This window comes from Pan troglodytes, chromosome 7 (assembly GCF_028858775.2).
Source record: "Pan troglodytes isolate AG18354 chromosome 7, NHGRI_mPanTro3-v2.0_pri, whole genome shotgun sequence".
Classification (NCBI taxonomy): domain Eukaryota; kingdom Metazoa; phylum Chordata; class Mammalia; order Primates; family Hominidae; genus Pan; species Pan troglodytes.
The window spans coordinates 37,228,692-37,251,469 of record NC_072405.2 but is presented as its reverse complement, the minus strand read 5'-3'; the positions used below and the strand labels follow the sequence as shown (position 1 = coordinate 37,251,469).

General features: G+C 39.9%; 2 protein-coding genes across 52 annotated transcripts in view; one reads left to right on the top strand and one right to left on the bottom strand.

Annotated features, from left to right (window-relative positions):
- Nucleotides 1-1,314, bottom strand: part of HMBOX1 (homeobox containing 1) — a 166,146-nt gene extending 164,832 nt beyond the window's left edge. For 8 of the 45 annotated variants that reach the window (XM_054657317.2, XM_054657326.2, XM_063816272.1 and 5 more), the window contains exon 1: nucleotides 909-1,208. The gene's annotated coding sequence lies outside the window, so the exon portion shown is untranslated. Of the gene's footprint in view, nucleotides 1-103; nucleotides 517-567 lie in introns of those variants that run through there. The other 37 variants (XM_063816283.1, XM_016959288.4, XM_063816277.1 and 34 more) reach the window with 12 other exon arrangements.
- INTS9 (integrator complex subunit 9) overlaps nucleotides 1,315-22,778 on the top strand; it is a 123,803-nt gene continuing 102,339 nt past the window's right edge. For 2 of the 7 annotated variants that reach the window (XM_024345105.3, XM_024345103.3), the window contains exon 1: nucleotides 1,315-1,713. In XM_024345105.3, the coding sequence (XP_024200873.1) occupies nucleotides 1,705-1,713 (9 nt within the window). In that variant the 5' untranslated portion in view covers nucleotides 1,315-1,704. Of the gene's footprint in view, nucleotides 1,714-13,880; nucleotides 14,245-22,778 lie in introns of all 7 variants that reach the window. The other 5 variants (XM_024345108.3, XM_024345104.3, XM_063816269.1 and 2 more) reach the window with 4 other exon arrangements.

Sequence of the window (22,778 nt, the reverse complement as noted above, 5' to 3'; positions counted from 1 at the left end):
CAGACGCGTACACAATCCAGCACTCCCGACCCCCACCCCAGGCCCCCCGAATCTTCAGCAATTATTCATCTAATTCACACGAAGACAAGATACCTCTACCTACTGTTTCGGGGTGAAGGTGGGTGGAGGACGCCTTTCAAAGTAGCCCCAATAGTGTAACCAAAACACGGTTCCGGAATAAAATATTAGAAACACTTTTCCTTTCCCACCTATCTACCGACTTGAGGATGCAAAAAATCCATCTCCACATCACACCATCTCTACAGTTCTCGTGGCTGGAGTTTGGGGTGGAGATTCGTCCAGGGGAGGGGGCGGAGGCGAGTGGCAGAGTGTGAGCGGGCGACGGGACACAAGCGAGTTGTTGAGCCCGGCTGCCTCGCACCACGTCGCCAGCCCAAACGCCCAGCACCAGGACCTCACGCCCGCCCCTCAGCCCAGGCCCAGAGCGAGCGAGGACTCGCGCTGTCTAACTTCCCATCTACAGACACCGCTCCAAGACGAGCAGAGCACACAAGTACACGTCACACAGTTTAAACACACTTACACACCCCAAACAAACCAACACACCTGCAAATCACCGCACAGTTTCCAGAACTCCACACCGGAGACCCCACCTCCAGGATTCAAACCTTCCGCTCATAGTAGAGGAAACCAGAAGAGTTGGGGGCAGTCGACGCCTTTCCAGGACCGGACCCCACGAACTGCCCCACCCCACAGCCCGCGTCTGGGTCACCCACTCAGAAGCCCCCTGCTTCCTCCCTCCTCTCAATCCGGCCGCTTACGAGACCCATCCCCAGCGTCCGCTCACTTCCTCCCCAAAACCCCTCCAAAAAAAATTGTTTTAAGTGAAGAGAAAGAAGTGAGGAAAGAGACTTGAGGTAGTCCGGCTTCAAAACCGCTCGACTCACCTCAGAATCCTCGCTGAGTTCTCTCCGCCCGGCACAGCCCCCTCCCCAACGTCCCAGTACGAAGGGCTGAGATAGGGAGGAGGGAAGGCGGGAGGGGGAGGGGTGTCTTCCGCGTGGGGCGCCCGTCGGGAGGGGACTGGGGAGGGGTTGAGGCCGGCGCAGGAAGAGGAGAAGGGGGAGGGGAGGCCCCTATCTCCCAGTCTCCCCCTGAAAAACCTCCCTTGTCTCAATCACATCAGACTGACTGTCTTTGTCTGGCTGACAACCGCCATATTGATATCAACAGCCCCTCTCCCACCTGCTGCCGCCGGGCGTCCCTGGGAGTTGTAGTTCCTGCCTCCCCTGAGAAAAATTGCGGAGCCCGGCGCCTAGAGGGCCAAGGGAACTACAACTTCCGGCAAGCCCCGTGCCCATCCGCCTTCCCTTTGGGAGGAGGGAAAGGGGAGTCGGAGCCGTCGGGACTACATATCCCAGAATACCATGGGCCCCAGGCCCGTAAGGAAGACATGATATCATGCTGGGGTGGAGAGGGAGGATGCATTGGCGGCTGGGATGAATTTGAGCTGACGGAAGGAGGCGTTCGGAGAGGAAAGGGAGGAAAAGGAAAGGCGACCACAGTTCCCATGATGCCTGGAGGGGAGACTACATTTCCCATTATTCCCCTGGAAGGGACGTGAGGATGAAAGACTGCAAGTCCCGCGATGCTCTCGGCTGGCAGGTGGCGGAGATTGCACCGGAAGACGCTTCCTGGGTTTGAGGAGTTCAGTGACTGCTATTGAACCACCAAAAGTCCATTATGAAACTGGTGAGTCTTCGCTCCTAGGTCAGAGGGCAAAGGTGATGCTATAACCTTTTGGACCTCTTTTTTTCCTACGTTGGGCAGGGAATCGTCGCACGGGAGGGGTAGCAATTATTGAGCTGGAAAGTGGAGTGGGCTAAGGAAAGCTGCTTTTTGTTGTTGAGAAGGTTTGAATTCCCTCTCCCCCACCCCATCCCTCCCAGGAGGTCTTTTTTCACTCGTTGGTGGGTCTTTTTGTTCAGACAAGAGGTTGACTGTCACAGTCCTTCGCCCATGAACTCTGTGGGCTCTGTTAACCAGGTTTGGACGTCCTGGTTCCCACGTGAGGGTTATAATAGGCTGTTAACAATCCGTTTCCATTCGATTGGCGCTTGAGTATCCTGTCTCCCTACTGTTGTTGAGACTGGCTAGATTTAAGCAGACAGTAAAAAACATTCAGCAGAACGTAATCACTTATTAAATATCCTGTTATATAGACTCCTCACTGCCCTTGGAATTCAGGACGAGGTCAGAGTGTGGAGAAGTTGAGTCCTAAACCCTGCATGGGATTTAGATGGGCAGAGAAGTGTTATATGGTATTCCATTCTAAGACTGTAGGGACTTCATGAGCCAAGGCTGAATGAAGCGTGCTCGGTATACCTGAAGTCTTAACATCACACAGCTCAAGCACCTGGTTCATGGAGGCTTCTCAGACCTTTGATTTGAGCCATTTGACTCATTGTGCACACAAGTCTAACTAGTTTATTCCAACTCGATTCAATTAGTTAATAACATAGTGTAGAAAGGCAGGTGTGAAACACTGTTTCTCAACCTTTTAAAACCCATATTCGTGCAGCCAAGTTATTGTCAAGCTTTACTTGAGGCAGGAGAATCGCTTGAACCTGGGAGGCAGAGGTTGCAGTAAGCCAAGAGCGCGCCACTGCACTCCAGCCTTGCAACAGCGCGAGACTCTGTCTCAAAAAAAAAAAAAAGTTTATTTTTTACCATTTATATAATTATCTGAACATGCTTTGCCAAACCACACAACCCACCTACCCTCATCTTGATAATCATTGTGCTGCAGGCATATATTCTGCAAAGCCAGCTGTTTTCTGCGAAGTCAGAGAAAGTATTAAAAGTGGATTCAATTCCGAAATTGTCCCCGTATAAATCTGTTTATATAAGGGGAAGGATGCGGGTCACTAAACCTTGAGAATAGCAACTTACCCCTGGGTCAGTATGTTACACATTTAATAATGCAGAATTAAAAGTCATAGCCGTTGCCCTACAGAAGCATGCAACCTAAGAAGAAGATAGAAAAGTAAACCAAAGTTATTATTTATTTATTTAGAGAGAGGGTCTGGCTTTGTGGGGCCCAGACTGAAGTGCAATGGCGCGTTCTCAGCTCGCTGCTACCTCCTCCTTTCGGACTCAAGCGATCCTCTCGCGTCAGTCTCCCCATATAGCTGGGAATACAGGCGCGCACCACTGCACCCTGCTTATTTTTTTGTAGAAATGGGGTTTAACCATGTTGCCCAGGCTGGTCTCAAACTCCTGGGTTCAAGGTATCTGCCCACCTCAACCTTCCAAAGTGCTGGAATTACAGGCATGAGCCACCATGCCTGGTCCGAAATTATAATTCACTGTGTTCATGGTGAAATAGAGGCGTGTTCAGGGTTTTGGGAATTCAGAGAACAGAGGATTAGGGAGGTCAGGGGACAGCTTCCTGGAAACGTGACTCTTGAACTGATAAGGATAAGTAAGCCAGGGCCTTCCATGAAAGAGGTCAGCTTATAGGAGCATAAGAGCTTGGTACCTTATTGGCTAAAGCATGGACCCTGTGTTCTCAATAAAGAGCAAATTATATTTAGTGTGTTCAGTTTAAGAAGGCAGGGAAGTGTGAAATAGTTTTTCCCATAACAACTCATTAGTGAGGGTATCAAAAAGCCAGGGTTTACTTTACATGTATTTTAGTTTGCTCATAAAATCCTCCTGCTTAATTTATTTAGAAATATGAAACCGGGGATTGTAAAAAAGTGGAAAATTATTTTTTCCATTAGGAACCAAAGATGTCTCAGAGGAAAAGGAAGTATTCTATTGATACTCATACTCCCTCTTTACTTTGCAACTATGTATTACATACTAAAATTTATTTGGTAGTTGATAGATAAATATAATTGAGAATTCCCATCAACATACCAAAAGCATTGTTGCTCAGTAAGTTAGATGGGTGTGTCATGCCTCCCAAATGGTTGGAATAAGTCCTCCCGTGGCCTAAAAGTTTTAATTTTGTGTACTGCTTCAGAAATATGTAATAGGCTGTGTTTTAAATTTATAATTATGCAACAAAAATACATTTTGTTTAGCATTTTCTCATTTTTGAGATTCACTTTCCAGAGTACCCTTCCCACACACAATCTATGACCACCTCTTATTGATTCTGCTTCCTAAATGCAGCTTTCTTAAATAGGTTCTATTTCTCTCCAGTCCAACTAGAATATTGTCTTTGTAATTGGAATTCAACAAGACCCCTTATCTGGTCTCTCTGCATTCAGTCTTAACCCTCTCAAATTCATTCTTTCCTCTGCATCCGGAAGTTGTTTTAATTGCAGAGTTCCATGAAACCCTCTCGGTATCTTCCTTTGCCCTTAGGATAACTTCCTACACTTAACTTGGTTGAATATGTTCCATTGCCTGCCTCACTCTTTTTTGCCTGGCTAATTTCTTCATATATTTCAGATCTCTGTCTAAATAACACTTCTTCAGGGCCTCCTTGAATTAAGTACCCCTGTTATATATTTGATGGCATACTTCCTATTTGTAGCACTTGTAATTATTGGCGTGTGTCTGTCCTCCCCCATGTAGATTCTGTGTAAATAATTGGTAAATAATTTCTGAAGGTTTATCAAGGTCTATGGATACCCTTGAGAAAAGATTAAAGAGTGAAATTAAAGAGATTACAATAAGCAGTAACCATTGAAGTAAAAAAGGAATGATTGCTACCTTTTATAAAGCAATTATTGTGTGCCAGGCAATGTGCTAAGTATTTGCTATGTAGTTTCCCATTTAATCCTTTGATCCAGGTGACAGTATTCCCATTTTACAGACAAAAAATGTGAGCTTCAGGGAGGTGAAGTAAGTGGCTTAAAGTTAGCATGGATTAAAAATGATAGAGCCAAGATCGAAACCCAGGTTTCCCTGTTATTTAGTGAGGGTAGGAACTCTAGCACCCTGCACCATGCCTAGGTTATCTCTTAAAAAAAAAGAAGGTAGAGTGCATACAGAAAATGTATTCAAGGCTATTTTTTAAAATTAGCTTTAAATGCAAGTGTGGTTCAATTAAGATCTTCAAGCCAGGTGCAGTGGTTCATAACTGTAATCCCAGCACTTTGGGAGGCGGAGGCAGGCAGATGGCTTGAGATCAGGAGTTCTAGACCAGCCTGAGCAACATGGCAAAACCTGTCTTTACAAAAGATACAAAAACTAGCTGAGCGTGGTGGCATGTGCCTGTAGTCCCAGCTACTTGGGGGGCTGAGGCAGGAGGATCACTTGCGCCTAGAAGGTTGAGGCTGGAGTGAGCTGTGATGGCACCACTGCATTACAACCTGGGTGACAAAATGAGACCCTATCTCAAAAACAAAAAACAAAAAAAATGTTTTTAAGGTTATTGGTTAAAAAAAATTTTTTTTTTAAGTTTAGGGACTTTCTTGATGAGCTAAAGTCCCCCATATCAGAGCATACTAATTTGGTGCTGAAGTTAGTATTTTTTATCTTCCAAATTTAGCTCCTGTGATACCATTTATAATTCTCTAACTTTGCACATCACCCTCTTGGTGGCTTTTCACACACCCACATGAAAACAATGGATGCCATTATAACGTAATACTTGGGTATCTCCTTCTTAGATACCAACTCAGAGGATTTCAGTGGCTTTCCGTATTTATAATATGCAATATTCAGGCAGCTTTATTTAACTGAAGAAAACTCATGGCATTTTCAGTTAACCAGAATCATTTTAGAAAGCAGAGGAAAATTAGAAATATATCTTTTAAATTAGCATATTTTAGAGCATGTTCTGTTATTTGTATAGATTGAGCCTAATTGAGTACCCTGATGGCCAGTTCAGCTAAGGATAGAAACTGGAATTCACAAAGGTCCTTACCGAAAGAACATGGAACAAAAAATTCTGAGCACATTGACAGAAATTAAGTTTGAAACATCATGGCCAGGAACCCAGTCATTTAAATAGATGAAGATTCAAGTGAATAAAATAATCCAAAGCAGTTCAAGAATGCAGCCTGTGTGTTGTACTTCCTACAGATAGTACCTGAGATGGAGAGAATCTTCTGGCTTATTCAGTCAACAAAGATTTTTTATGCAACCACAGTATACCCTTGGCATTCACAATTTTAACGCTTTCCATTTTAACCATTACATTTGACCCCTGTGACATGGAATTATTTATAATTTTGCTGAGACACAAATTTGAATGTGACTTTAAGATTAATGTTAATCCTTTGGGAGGGGCCTGAGTGCCTCAGAATCCATGGCGCTCTACAGAGGCCGGCTTGTTAAAAGTCTTAAAGGAAGGTCATTTAAATGCTTGTTATACTATACTTATTAAATTTGAAGGAGAAAATTACATGCTGTAGTTGTGTTTACAAATTTTAAAACTTGAGAAGGCCACGAAATACATTCTTCAGTGGTCTTTGCTCCTTTGTTCAAAATGCTGTTTCATTTCTACTGGCTCAAACTTTTAACTTGCCATTTCTCCTGGGAAAACAGATGGAGCAAAGAAATGAATTCATGGACTGCTCCCAGTGGAAGACAAGTAAAACACCGAGTGCAATTGTAGATTATGTAGAAGATTGCTTGAAAGGGGCAAATCCTGCCCCAAGGTCGGTTTAAGAAATCATTAGAAAGGGGCGTGGTTAATCCTCACCTTGGATCTGAGAGTGTTGGATTCTTCCTCCAGTTTACATGGTTGTAGAATCCTGTTGGCTTCCTAGGTTGTACATGAAAACAGGAAATCTCGGGCTATAAATTACAAGCCCTCAACATTTTATCGGTGCTTGATTCAACTATTGCAGTACAAATTGTTAAAATGTCAGCTTGACTTCACTGTCTTTTCTGTTTTTCTTTGCTGGTTGATAAGAGTGCCCTCCTGTGTCTTTAGGATGTAATGTCATTTCAAGCTTTTCAAAGGTCATATTTTATCATAACCTCAATAGGTTTTTTCCTTCATGATTTCCTCAAACTCTGAAAAGCTGCGTGTGACATAAGGCTAAGTTACATACCTTTCTCAGTAATGGTCTGTGATAAAGATGGATATTTTACTCTTAGGCATTTCAGAGTCCAAAATTATTATTCTGAAGATTAAATCTTTTATACTTAACAAGGCAAAAAAATATATCGGGCCAAGCACAGTGGCTCACACCTGTAATCCTAGCACTTCAGGAAGCTGAGGAGGAGGATCGCTTGAGCCCAGGTGTTCCAGACCAGCCTGGGCAACATAGTGAGACCCTGTCTGTACAAAAAAACACTAAAAATTAGCTAGGCCTGGTGTCTTGTGCCCGTAGTCCCAGCTACTCAGTAGGCTGAGGTGAGAGGTTTGCTTGAGCCCAGGGATTTGAGGTTACAATGAGCTGATTGCACCTCTGCACTCTAGCCTGAGTGACAGAACAAGGTCCTGTCTCCAACCAAAAAAAAAAAAAAAAAAAAAAGATACACTGATGACAGACTTTCGGTAGTAGTAGTTGAATTGAAAAAAAAAAATCTGGCTTAACTATGGTCAATCAGCAAAGCCAGAAGACTGTACTAATAGAGGTATTACAGCATTACTCTTGCTATAACCACAGTACCACAGTAGCATATTTGTTTTGTGACTAGTTTGCTCTGAGTACTCATATCCCTCTGGCATTTGCTCTGATGTTCAGCAATATTTAGTTAACAGTTCACAAGGGCCCCGGTTGCAGCATGGCCACCAAGTCATTCCACATGGAAAATACACTCCTGGTTTGCTGAACACCAGCAGAGGTCCAGGCATAAACCAACCCTCAGGTCTCTATCATTCATGTATTTACTCAACAAATCTTCTGAACACCTGCTCTGTACCAGGCATTGCTCGAGATACTAAGCATATTGCAGTGAACAAAACAGATTTATCCCCAGCCTATATGGAACGTGAAGCCTAGTGGGTTTACTGTCCAATTCAAACAGTATTACATTGAATGTCCTGATTAGAGATACCCTTGGGCTCAGGCTCAAATATTTTTGTTACATGTAATGGTCAAAACTGTATTTAATTGTATCCAGTAATATGCTTTCTGAAAATTTTAACAGATAAGGCCAAATTGCTCACTAGTTTTCCATTGTACAGGTAGTATATGAGAATGCATTTTCCCCACCCTTGCCAATGATGCTGTTTCTTTACTTTTACTATTTGTCTTCCGAATGTAACTTTCTTCTTTGATCTATCCTCACATGCTCTCAGTCTACTATAGACTTCATCCGTGTTTACTAAAATGTCCCTGGAGTAGTGATTGCAGACGTGGGAAGATGGACCAGAAAGGGGAACACATTTCTTCAGATAAAAATATGGTGCCATAAGAATCTTCAAAAGGAAGCTTGTAAAAGATCTATGGTGTTGCTTTGGAAATGCCAGTGCATAGATGTAGGAATTAAGATGATGGTACTGTGAGATCAGACAGATTGGAGAGGCAGCTGGGGAAGTGTGGGTAGATGGCAGAGGAAATCCCCTATACTCCCCAGAAAAGGGAAGGCCAGTGAGAGGAAGCCTGGAGTTGACACATCAGGCAGGGCTAAGAAAGGGGTACGTGCCAGAAATTTGCAGGGATCGCAAGAAAAGGCAAGAGTAGGAAAAGAAAGGACAGGAAGGGAAAATAGAGAAGACCCTGCAAGAGAAAGGCACTGGCTTGAAAGTCGCAAGTTGCTCAGTGATCAAGACTAGTGACTGTGTGGTGGGAACTTTACTGTGAGAAAAACAACAGGTTTAAATGGCCCCTGATTTACCATGAATTTGAAGGAAATGCCTCAAAGATTTAAAATGTTTAAATTTATTGAAAGCACATTTGAATGAACTTTTAGCTCTCTCAAAGATAGGTAATCAGACAAATGATGTTCAAGAAAGCTATTCTTTAATAGGTACTGTAAAACTAACACCTTTTTTGGCTTTAGGGTAGTTTATTTCTCATCACTGATGTTTATGAAGAGGTGGGGGAGGTGTATAATAAGATGTCTTGCATAATCCATTTCTCAGATTTATGGCTTAATCAGAGTCTCTTTTTCTAAATACATTATGTCTACATTTTTCTATGACATTAATAAAGGCAAGCATAATGAGATATTCTAGCTTTATAAGTCTTCTTTCCTCTATTTTTTTCCAGCATGTGGAAATATGGGTAAAAAGCAGTAGTTTTAATATGTAAATGATATTATTATAATTACCTTTTTTTACATTGTTTAAACAGCTTTTTTGAGGTGTAATATGTAATATGTAAAATTCATGCATATAAAACAAAATTCAATGACTTTTAGTAGATTTCAGAGTTGTGCCTCATTCACTACGATCCAGATTTAGCGCATTTCCATTACTCCAAAAAGATCTCCGTTACTACCTCCAGGCCTCGGCAACCACGAATCTATTTAATTTCTGTCTCGGTAGATTTGCCCTTTCTGGTCATTTTATGTAAATTAACTCATTTGATATGGGGTCGTTTGTGGCTAAGACATCTTCTTTCATTTGGTATAATGTTTCTGAAGTTCGTTCATGTGGTAGCATATATCAGTTGTTTCTTTTTTCTTGCTGAATAATATTTTCCTCTATGGGTACTCTCCATTTTGTTTATTCCTGCACCAGGTGATGGACATTTGAATTGTTTCTGCTTTTTGGCTGTTATGACTGTGTGGACATAAGTTTTCATTTCCAATTTCTCCATGTTTTCACTTCTTTTTCTTGCATGATTGTACTAGCTAGACCCTCCAGTACAGTGTTGAATAGAGGTAGTACAAGCAGGTATCATTGATTTGTTCCTCATCTTAGGAAGAAAATATTCAGTTGTTCACTCCTAAATATGATGTGAACTGTACATTTTTCACAGATGCCCTGTATCAGGCTGATGATATTCCCTTCTATCCAGCTTGTTGAGTATTTTTATCGTAAATGGGTCTTGGATTTTGTCAGATGCTTTTCCTTCATCTATCAAGGTGATCATGTGGTTTTTGTCTTTATATTAATATATTACTTTAATTGAATTTTGAATGTTAAACCAGACTTGCATTCCTGGAATAAATTCCACTTGATCATGGTGTTTAATCTTTTGTATATGTTGCTGGATTTGGTTTGCTAACATTTTGTTGAGGATGTTTGTGTATATATTCATGAAGGATATTGGTCTGTAGTTCTCTTGTGATATCTTTGTTTGACATTGGTATCAGGTAATATTGTTCTCATAGAATGCGTTGGAAAATGTTTCCTCTTCCTCTGTACCTCCTCTATGTTCTACAAGAGTGTATGAAGAATTAGTATTATTTCCTCTTTAATTTTTTTTTTTTTTGAGACGAAGTCTCACTCTGTCACCCAGGCCGGAGTGCGGTGGGCAATCTTGGCTCACTGCAATCTCTACCTCCCGGGCTCAAGCGATTCTCATGCCTCAGCCTCCAGAATAGCTGGTACTACAGGTACCTGCCACCACACCTGGCTAATTTTTGTATTTTTAGTAGAGACGGGGTTTTTCCATGTTGGTCAGGCTGGTCTCGAACTCCTGACCTCAAGTTACCTGGCCGCCTTGGGGCCTCCCAAAGTGCTGGGATTATAGGCGTGAGCCACCGCGCCTGGCCCAACATTTTTTTTTAAGTAAACTATACAAGAGTTTTTTGTTTTGTTTCTTTTAAAAAAAAAAAAAAAAAAAACAGTGAAGGCCAGGCACAGTGGCTGACACCTATAATCCCAGCACTTTGGGAGGCCAAGGCAGGAGGATCACTTGAGCCCGCAAGTTTGAGTCCAGCCTGGGCAACACAGTCAGACCCTGTCTCTACAAAAAAACAATTTTTTTTTTTTAGCTGGATGTGGTGGTACACACCTGTAGTCCCAGCTACTCAAGAGGCTGAGGTAGGAGGTCCACTTGAGCCCAGGAGGTCGAGGCTACAGTTAACCATGATCGCTCCACTGGACTCCAGCCTGAGCAACAGAGTGAGACCCTATTTCAAAAAACAAAAACAGTTAAATGATTCCCTCCCACTCTTTCAGTCTTTATCCTCCTTTCCAGGAGCAATCTCAGTTATCAGTTTCCTTTGTATTTTTCAAAGATATTCTGTGGATTTTTGTACATGTATATAGTTTTCATCGCTATTTTATTTTTTACAAAAATAATGAGATATTATCCACATTGGTTTGGCATATTGATTTTTCTTTTTTAAGTTAGAGATGTGTCTTTAAGATTGTTTCATATAAATATCTAGAACTACCTCATTTTGTAAGACTGCATACCTTTACCTAATGAACAGAATCTGCATTTAACAAGATCCCAGTTCTTTTGGTTTCAAGATACTTTTTTCTGAACAATGAGATATTTTCAATACTGCTTTCAAATATTTTTAGAAAATATTTCTAACACCCTTTGTATTTTCGTTGCTTGTAGGAAGCATTTAGAATTGTGGATATTTGCCTGAAAGATATTGTTCCACCACCAACACCCTCCCCCAACTATTTTAAAAATCATTCATGATTAAAGTTTAGGGCATGGTTTTTGTTGCTGATTTAAAACATAATTATGAAACTAGTGTCAATATATCTCAAAAATACATTCATACTGTTGCTAAAAGAAAAACCGGTTGCATAGTGTTCTGTTGTTTAAATATACCATAATTTATCTAACCAAACTTCTATCAATTAACATTGTTTCCAGTCTCTTGCAATTACAACTCACATTTTACAGATTATCTCCTTTTTGAGCCTCTTAGGGAGTACATCTGTAGCATACATTTCTACTGGTGAAATTGATGGTTCAAAGGGTATATGCATTTTTTATTAAGGTTTATTGCAAAAATGCTCCCATAGAGATTTATCAAATTGCAGTTGCCAGTAGCATATCCTAATGCTTACCACTACAATGTAATGATCAAACTTGTTTTTTTCTCACTGAAAAGTGAAAAAATATTATGTCGTTATATTTTAAATTTGATTTTTCTCACATTATGTATGCAATGTGGAGCATATTTTTATATATTTATAAAAGCATTTGTATTTCCATTTCCTGCTCAGTTCTCTTCCTCTTGATCTATTAATATTCCAGTAGTAAACTATTTTACCCTATGTAGTTCTGGAGTATATTTTAATATCTTATAGTATTTGTTCCTGTTCATTGACCTGTGCCTCAGAATTTTCCAGGCTGCTCTCAAACATTTATTTTTTTGTATAAAACTTAGATTTTTACATTTTGTATAAATTTAGAATTATTAGTTCACAGTAAAATCCTTTTTGTGTTTTTATTGGGATCAGATTGAATTTATAAAATTTAAGGAGAGAATTGACTAATTTCTTTTACTGTATCATTGAGTCTAAGAATAAGACATGTCTTTTCCTTTATTTCTTTTTTTAAATGTTTCTTTGTAGCATTTTAAAACTTTTTGCTAATATAGCTTTTAGATATTTCTTGTTAAATCTATATCTAAATACTTTATCTTTTTGATTGTTACTGAAATCTTTTCCTGTGTGGTTTTCATATAAGAAGGCTATTTATTTATTGTGTTCACTACACAGGCCCCTTGTTGAATTTTAATTTTTAATACCCTTTCCAGTTGATTCTCATGGGTTTTCCAGATGCATAACTTTGCAGATTTTTTTTTACACTTCATTTCTTTCTCTGATGTAATTGCAGTGGCTTATACGTGCAGAATGATTTGGAATAGGAGTTTTGGTAGTAGGCATCTCTATTCTATTTCTGATTAGAGTGGGCATTCTTTTTAAACTTATCAGGTGACTGTGATACTGACTTTTGGCTTGAAATTTTTATGTATTTTAATTTACGTGCTGTAGCTGACTGCTTTCTTGTTCCTTAATTTTCTAGTCATTAGTAAAGAGAGACTCTTTTACATAGCCTAACAATAAGTGATTTTTCTAAAGAGAAAATATATTTGTGTTTTATTGTGTGTCCTAGGCAGTTAATTATATCTTGTAAGCCCTTTCCAGACTTTTGAGTAAACAATGGATTTTATAACTTAAAGTCTTAGGTGGTGCATAGCAGACTCATAGAAATAATGGATTTCTACACATGATCCCTAGCCAAAACACAGGGAAGAAATGAGTAATAGATTTCTATGACCTTAAAAGAAAATTGCAAGGTTTCCTTGGAAAACAGAACAGCCAGAAATAGTTTCTCTGTACTTCAGAGATAGGCCTGATAAACCCAAGAAATGTAAACAATCAATCTGTTAAAATAAACATAATGGCCACCCACACACATCCCCCAAAAAAAATCTCCATAGAAACAAAAAGGGGCTCAGAGCCCTAAGTGGTGGCTTATTTTTAAATGGTTTTCGATTGAAGCTATGTATCCAGTAGGAGGAAACTGTTGATGACTATGTTGATGACTGTGTGATAGTCAAAACATTCTCAGTGCTCTGAGACAGAAAGATGAATAAGACATAGATCCTACCTATCAGTAACTCACTATTGAACAAACTTTGTATATTTAATGTATGTGATTGAGAATATAACGTTTTGGTGATAGCCTTTGATACAGGCAGTGGGGACCTATGTAAGGTTAGGATTATAGAATATTAATCTTATCAGGGGTGGGTAGGGGGAGGGAGAGCATCAGGAAGAATAGCTAATGGATTCTGGGCTTAATACCTAGGTGATGGGTTGATTTTTTGCAGCAAACCACGATGGCACACATTTACCTATGTAACAAACCTGTATGTCCTATACATGTACCCTTGAGCTTAAAAGTTGAAAGAAAAAAAAAAGATGACTGCCAATGGGAGAATCACAGTTCCCTAGAGAGGCAAAATCTGAACTGACCTTGAAAAGTACTTTGATAAGTATTTTCAAGAAGGAGTCTTATGTGTTATTACAAGTAGAAGGAACAGTTAAAGTAAAAATAATTTGGAGAAGTTCCATTTCCCCAGTGATGTATGTGTACAATTTATTATGTATTTTTTTTGCTTTGTAGTGCTCTGTAGCAGTGTGTACAAAAATGGATACATTTCCCCCAAGACATCCTCCTATTTGGATAGTTCAGAATATCAACTACTGATATGGTTGGATCTGTGTTCTCCACGCAAATCTCATCTTGTAGCTCCCATAATCCCCACGTGTTGTGGGAGGGATTGGTGGGAGATGGTTGAATCATGGGGGCGGGTCTTTCCTGAGCTGTTCTCATGATAGCGAATGTGTCTCACAAGATCTGATGGTTTTAAAAAAAGGGAGTCTCCCTGCACAAGCTCTCTCTTTGCCTGCTGACATCCATGTAAGATGTGACTTGCTCCTCCCTGCCTTATGTAATGATTGTGAGACCTTCCCAGCCACGTGGAACTGTAAGTACTCTTTTGTAAACTGCCCAATCTCAGGTATGTCTTTATCAGCAGTGTGAAAACAGACTAATACAGCTACTCATGAAATTAGTTTCATTATAATGTTATTAACATCTGAAAGATTTGTGTATTTGATTGGAACAACAGATCCCTATAAGTGGGGCAGGGGCAGACCTAATAAATGTCTTAGAAGGGAAAGTTAGGCAAATTGAAGCAAAAGCATGGTGGGTTTTACTACAAGACTTAGTGGTTTAGACAGTAAAGAATAAGAATTATGGGGGTTCTCTGTTTTCCAGGAAAAGTTTCAAGGAAGTTTAAGAGTTTAAAGTGGCCGGGTGCAGTGGCTCATGCCTGTAATCCTAGCACTTTGGGAAGCTGAGGCAGGCAGATCACGAGGTCAGGAGATCGAGACCATCCTGGCTAACACAGTGAAACCCCGTCTCTACTAAAAAAAAATACAAAAAATTAGCCGGGCATGGTGGCAGGTGCCTGTAGTCTCAGCTACTCGGGAGGCTGAGGTAGGAGAATGGCGTGAACCTGGGAAGAGGAGCTTGCAGTGAGCCGAGGTCGCGCCACTGCACTCCAGCTTGGGTGACAGAGCGAGACTCTGTCTCAAAAAAAAAAAAAAAAAAAAAAAAACAGTTTAAATATGAATTTTTAAACATGTAGAGCCTTTAATTTTTTCCCTTTGGAAATCTGGGACCAAGGAGTTAAAAGAGCTTTATTTTACACAATTAAGAAAAACTGGAATGTGAAATCAGAAAGTATGACTTCATTGCAGTTACAGAAAATATTTAGGAAAGTGACATATAATCAAAACAAGAAGAATTAGGGAGCTTAGCAAATGCATCAAAGCAAATTCCAAGTCAGAATTACCTACATAGGAGAAAAGATATTTTTTAGCACTTTGCAGAAGACCTCGGAAGCAGTAACAGAATCCACAAATACACCAGAGGGCAAAAGGCATCCCAACAATCAGTGGGACCAGTTGATGATATAGTATGAGAAGAATGTCCAGATATGAATAAGGGAGGGAAGAGAAACCTTAAAGAATTCCTTGACTTTCATCTCTGTTAAGGAAGAGATAGTGGGAAGGGGGGATCCTCTTCTTCCAGAACTGATAAATACGTATTCTCAGTCACATCGACATGTTGAGTATAGACAAATTACTAGAAAGTATGTTGCAGTCCTCAGGGTGCGTGTTTGGTTTTAGGTATACTTTTCATTCAGTTCAACTAGCATAAGCTTCAAGCATACATACAGCTTGATGAATTTTTACCTATATATGCATCCATGTATTCATGATCAAAATTAAGATATAGAACATTTCCACCAACTTTGTTTCCTTCCCAGTCAATAATTTTCCCTCCAGTTAATCACTATTCTGACTTACATCACTGTGTCTCACATTTGCCTATTCTTGAACTTCATTTAAATGGAACTATACCTTATGTCTCATTTGTGTCTGGCTTCTTTAATTCAACATTATGTTGACCTGAAAGTTTTAAAGGGTGAAATTGTTGAATATGTCACCTGTCTGCAAATAGCAACTTGGTAGAGGACTGGCAAACTGCCTTTCATCCATAAATTCATCCATAAATCCATTATGGAAAATCTATCCATAAAGATAAATTGCCATCTTTATGTGGGGTTCTTCAGGAAACCTTAAGAAATTCAGCCTAGTAAAACCTATTTGTGTGCCTGGCAGGCTGCTGAGATTCAGTGGTAAACTGTCAGGCAATATAGTTGTTTTTCAAAAGAAATCAATCTGACTAAACTAATGAGAGTTCTTTCAAGGAACTAAGTAAAAGAAAGCTTCTATTTTTTTAACACATTTTTAGAAAACTTTTCTCAAAATAAAAATAACTGTTACAGAATCAATACGTATTACTGTAAGAAAAAATTTTCAGAATATACTTCTGAGTCCTGAGAGGCATAAAGAAAAAAAAATCACCTGTAATCTCACCACCTCAAATAATCAGTCATTATGGTATACCTGCTAGGATGGGTGTGTGCAGTGATACCTTCTGTGTGAGTCACCCTAAAACTGTACACCAGTTAGGATTAGATTCAGCTCTGAGTGACAGAAAGCCTGAAGAAATGGTGGCTTAAACAGGATAAATGTTTACATCTCTGTTGTGTAAATGATGTGCTGAGTTAAATAGTCCAGAGCTGGTGTGGCAGGTCCAGGCTCTCCTGATAGCTTGTAGCTCCACCATCTGTAATCCATGACTTCCTCTTTGTGATCCAATATGACTACCAGCTCAGGCCATCATATCCCTATTCTAGTCAGTAGGAAGGAGGAAGGGACAAAGAAAGCCATGTCCTCTCCCTTTGACACTTTGAGAAAGTTGTGTACACTACTTCTATTTATACCTTCCTGACCAGCATTTTCTTACATGGCTACATCTAGTTGCAGTCAAGTCTAGCAAATAGTTTTTATTCCAGGTGGCCATAATTACAGCTAAGATATGGATTCTAATTTAAAAGGAGAAGAGACATATAGATAATGAGAGACAATGCTCATAAGCTTTTTCATTTGGAACATTTATGTAGTTCATTTTGAGTATGTTTATAGTATAACATTGTGTGGACATATTCTACTGTTGAACATTTTGGTTTTTATTCCCTACTGTCCCACACAGTGCTGATGAAAATATACTGTTTAGATTGTTTGCACCCATCTAGTTACTGTATTTGTTTATTGTAAATTCCTAAGTGGAATTTCTTGTTCAAAGACTATACATGCACATTTTAAACTCTGATGCAATATTGCTTTTCAGGACTGCTTTAGTTTTTACCCATAGAGTAAATGAGAGTTTCCATTTCCCCACAGCCTCATCTTTGGCTTCTTTGCCAATGTATGGACTGGGCATTTTATCTCAGTATAGTTTTAAATTACACTTTTATTTCTTCTGGGTTTCTGTTTTGCATTTCTGTTACATCTTTACATATGTTTTTTCACTCATTTGTATTTCATGAATTAACTGTGCTTTTTGCACATTTTTCTTTTGGAATCTTACTCATTTCTTAGAGCTCTTTATATATTAAGGATATCAATTTTTTGTCTTGGTTTTATAAATATTATTTTCCCAGATAATCTTTTACCTTATTCAAAGTAGTTTTTCTCATAGAAAAGTCCTTAGTATAAGTAATCTAGTCTATCAGTATTTTCTCCCAGGATCATGGCTTTAGGATCATGCCTTAAAAGTTCTTTCCTAGGTCAGGCATGATGGCTCACACCTGTAATCCCAGCATTTTGGAAGGCCGAGGTGAGCAGATTGCTTGAGCCCAGGAGTTGAGGACCAGTCTGGGCAACATAGTGAGGCTTCATCTCTACAAAAAAATACAAAAATTTGCCAGGTATAATGGCTTGCATCTGTAGTCCCAGCTACTTAGGAGGCTGACGTGGGAGGATTGCTTGAGCCCAGAAGGTTGAGGCTGCGGTGAGCCATAATCACATCACTGCACTGCAGCCTGGGCAATAGAGTGAGACCCTGTCTCAAAAAAAAAGTTATCTCCTACCCCAAAATTATATTAAATATTTCCCTAAAATTTTAAAAATTCCTTGCTCAGATTCCATAATAAAGATTTTCAAAGAAGTATTTTATCATGGACCAAGGTAAACTGAAAATCAAAATTTAACTAGTTCCTCCAGTAAGTATGTCTCTCCCTTCTGCCTAATCTGTAGGATCAGCATACATTAGTGAAGAAGCTACTGCTTCCGTTCTCTCCCAAAGTCTCTACCAAATGGTAGAGGCAAACGGAAGCTCTTTCCTTTGCTGATTCCTAACTTACTACTGGTGTGACTAGTAAGAAGTTTTTCCATTGAAAAGCCTTTTCTCAGCCCTAGTACTTAGCCAGTCAGCCTGGTTTTTGTGCCTACATAAATGCATGTGAATAACCCAGCATGAAGTAAGTGATTAATAAATGTTCGCTGTCTTTAAAAACTTAATTTATCAAAAGCTGTTTGGAAATCCGTTTCTTTGAAAATCTGAAGTGACTAAAGGGGTGTAAACTTCTCCCCACCCCCAACTCTTGATCCACACAGAAGCATATTTGTTCAAAGATTGAAACTAGGCATGCTCTCCTCCTTGCTGAAACGTATTATACCAGGCATCTTCCCCCTAAATATAAAACACTTTTGTCTGCGTTGAAAGTCTGTTGAGTTAGGGAACCCCTTCCTGATTGTCTTCACAATTGTGACCAGGAACTCCCTAGTATTTCTGCTCTATGCTTTATGATTGATTTTGATGTCCAGATTTTTCCAAACCTTGAAATTTGAACCATTGCATTTATATGTGGTTTGAAGAGAGAAAAGAAAGCATATTTCTAACATGCTAAAATAAATTCTTAGCTTACTCTTGAACCGACATACACTAATAAGTCTCCCTTCTTGATGCTGATCCTCTAGCCATTTACAAGTTTTACCATTTCGTTAACCATTTTTCTTTCTTGCAAGTTGTCATTGTTGCACATTTTCAGCAATTTGTATAAATTATATTGTCCTTAAAAACTTTGTTGCCAATAGAAACTTCTCTGGTAGTGACTCTTTATTCAAAAAAAAAAAAAAAAGAGAAAAAAAGCTTTTTTCTGATTCTAAAAAAAAAAAACTGGTTAATGTTTAAAAGAAGTAGTAGTCAAGGATACAGAAGTATCTAAGTAGAAAGTGAGAGTTCCAGTATGATCAACCACTCGCCCCTGTGGTAACCACTTCAATCAGTTTGGTGTGTGTGCTTACAGTCTTTTATACATACATATATATATGTAACAAACAGTCACATATATAGTTCCATGAACTTTTTTTCATCAACTATAATTACTTCTTAACGTGTATTAAGTGCTGGTTCCAGATAGCCAAAAATGTTGGTTCCGAAGGCAGCCCCTACCTGTTTTCCTTCCCTCGCCCTTAATGGTTTACTATCAACATTTCCACCCTTCCTACGCTTCTGTTGGGGAAATTTTGCTTTTTATGACCACCCTCTGCTGCTTGTCTCATTTTCATGGAAAGCCAAGTAGAGGACAGGATGAGTGTGAGGGAGCAGCCCTAAGTGGCAGTTACTCAGCTGTGTGTGATATCTAGCCACTCTTCAACCAGAAAGTGGCTTTTCTGTGTTCACCATGCATGCTACAGATTTTCTGCACAAGTGGAAAATTATCCTTCTCTTTTATCCAGCTGTGTAGTCAGTTTGACAGTGAGTATGATTGGCACATTTAACAGCTCTCCTGCGAGATGGAATCAAGACACAAAGTGGAAGAAAGTGAAAGATTACCAAATAAAATTGAAATGTATTTATAGAACTCTGATTGTTGGAGGGCCTGGCCCAAAATTCCTAGCAGGGGTAATTTGCCTCCAAATTAGGCAAATTTGGCTCAGTGGAAGCCAGCATCTCAGAATGGGGTAATATAAGGTAGGGATGCTCCCAGCCCCTCTGGGAACCTTATATGCCCTGTTAGGCCGTGGAGTGTCTCCTAGTGAGCTGCATTTACTGATGGCAGCGAATGTTTATACTTGGATGTGTTGGAGAAGAGAAAAGTTTACAAGCTCTGGAAGAACAGGGTTCCTTGTTTCTAAAAGAAACATGTAGGCTGGGCATGGTGGCTCAGACCTGTAATCCCAGCACTTTGGGAGGCCAAGGCTGGCAGATCACTCGCTGGAGCCCAGAAGTTCGACACCAGCCTGGGCAACATGGCAAAACCCCATCTCTATTTTAAACTTTTTGAAAGAAAATAATAAAATATTTTTTTTAAAGGAAGCATTTAGATGATGATGAAATTAGTTCCAGCTTGTGCATTGTATAGTTTTTTACATTTTCAGAAAGTCAATTTTTTTTTTTTTGAGACAGAAGTCTCATTCTGTAGCCCAGGATGGAGTGCAATGGTGTGATCTCTGCTCACTGCAACCTCTGCCTCCTCAAGCTATTCTCCTGCCTCAGCCTCCCAAGTAGCTGGGATTAAAGGTACGTGCCACCAGGCCCAGCGAATTTTTCTATTTTTAGTAGAGACGGGGTTTCGCCATGTTGGCCAGGCTGGTCTTGAACTCCTGGCCTGAGGTGATCCGCCTCGGCCTCCCAAAGTGCTGGGATTACAGCCATGAGCCACCGCATCCAGCCCAGAAAGTCAATTATAAAGAGCACAATGTCACAAACGTGTTGGTGACAGGTTATATAAAAGAGGAGTTTTGACTGACCCAGTGAAATGGTGGAATAATGAGAAACAACATTTTTGTGTTAAAAGAAAGCTTAAAATAATCTAGTTAAATCTCCTCATTTGTCAGATGAAGATATTTGAGACCCATAGAATTTAGGGATTCATTCAGGCTAACATCAATGTATCAGCAAAGTTAGAACTAGTACTTTATGCTGATGTCAAATGAGATATTGGATGATGTGATGCATGGGTTGGTTAAATAGAAAACGGAAAAAATTGGTGATGTCATTTACAACTTACTTCATTAACACTATTGCCTATTTTAAAAAAAACAGTTTCTTTATGACTGTGCAGTTCTCTCAAGCGAGAGTAAAGAGCTATTGGCATCAGTTCAGCCTAGAAGTTATAGGTTACAGTACAGATAATTAAAGTCAGTTTCAACAGCAGAACTACTTTACAGTAAGAGAATCTTCTCACTGTTTTTGAATGGAAAGGAAAACCAACAAAAGAAAATTACTGCTTATGATGGATTGCAGGGCAATTTAATAATTTAATTTACTTGGGACCTTTATTGCATCAGTCAGCTAACTAATCCTCTTTGTTCAGAACCAGATTATAAACTCATCTGCATTCTTACCGATTCAAAATAAGGCCTTTTAGATTATACCACCTCTGCAAAAAATAATATGTCTTTAGGTCTCTGACAATGCCTTTCATACTGTGTAACACGGTGTGTATGCTGTGTTGGCTAACTGTACTGATTCCGGAGCTCACTGTCCAGGTTCAAGTCCTGGCACATTTTCTTAGAACTTTGGGATCATGTGAAAGTTTTATACTTCCTATGCCTCATTTTTTTCATCTGTAAAATGAGAAAATGATTCCTACCTCATGGCATTCTTGGGAGGATTATAAGAGTTAAAATATAAAGTTCTTACAGAGTACCTGATACCTAATAAACACCATAGCATAATAACTATGCATATTTTAATTACTTTAAACAAGACTAGAGAAAAGAACATAGATGATGTTTTAGTCTATGGTTCTTTTTGCAAAAAAAAAAAACAGACTTGTTACCCAAAGTCAGTTCACTAAAATTCAATTTGTCGTATTACCAAATTGCCAAATTTACTAATTTGCCAAATTTTTTTTAGGAAGTTCACAGTATTTCATACTGCTTTTAAAGATTTTTGTGAGATTAAGTTGGCTGGCTGTCATTTTGTTTGTATAGCCTTTTTTTTTTTATTATTTTAATCTCAGCTCACTGCAACCTGCGCCTCCCAGGTTCAAGTGATTCTCCTGTCTCAGCCTCCCAAGTAGCTGGGATTAAGGCACACGCCACCACACCTGGCTAATTTTTTTTTGTAGACGGAGTCTTACTCTGTCACCTAGGCTGGAGTCCAGTGGCACGATCTCCATTCACTGCAACCTCCGCCTCCTGGGTTCAAGCGATTCTCCTGCCTCAGCCTCCCAAGTAGCTAGGATTACAGGCACATGCCACGACGCCCAGCTAATTTTTGTTTTTTCAGTTGAGAGAGGGTTTTACCATGTTGGTCAGGCTGGTCTTGAATTCCTGACCTCAAGTGATCCACCCGCCTTGGCCTCCCAAAGTGCTGAGATTACAGGCATGAGCCACCGCTTCTAGCCTAATTTTTTGTATTTTAGTAGAGGTGGGGTTTCACCATGTTGCCCAGGCAGGTCTCCAGCTCCTGAGCTCAGGCAGTCCACCCACCTCGGCCTCTCAAAGTGCTAGGATTACAGGCATGAGCCACCACGCCTGGCTGGAAAGCAGATTTTTTATTTTTCTTTTCTTTTTTTTTTTTTTTTTTGACAGTTTCACTCTGTCACCCAGGCTGGAGTGCAGTGGCGCGATCTTGCCTTACTGCAAGCTCCGCCTCCCGGGTTCACACCAGTCTCCTGCCTCAGCCTCCCGAGTAGCCAGGACTACAGGCTCCCGCCACCATGCCTGGCTAATTTTTGTATTTTTAGTAGAGATGAGGTTTCACCGTGTTTGCCGGGATGGTCTCGATCTCCTGACCTCATGACCTGCCCGCCTCGGCCTCCCAAAGTGCTGGGATTACAGGTATGAGCCACCACGCCTGGCCAGCAGATTTTTAAAGTATTAGATTTGCTGAAACCTTAACATAATATGACTTAATCTTGTTAGTAATAAATGTAACATTCAAAATGCGTATTTCAAGATTGATAACCAAGAAACTCCCAAGGACTGTATACATCAGTGAAAGGAGTACTAGGAAAATTTCATTTGTTTGCTCCTGGGGTCTGTAAGGAAGCTCGTCTCTGCAAGGAGCTTGGGCCAGTGCTTTGAGAGTGTTGAGAGTCTGACGCGTATGCTCCCCTTATAGTACAGATATTTAAGCTGAGAAATC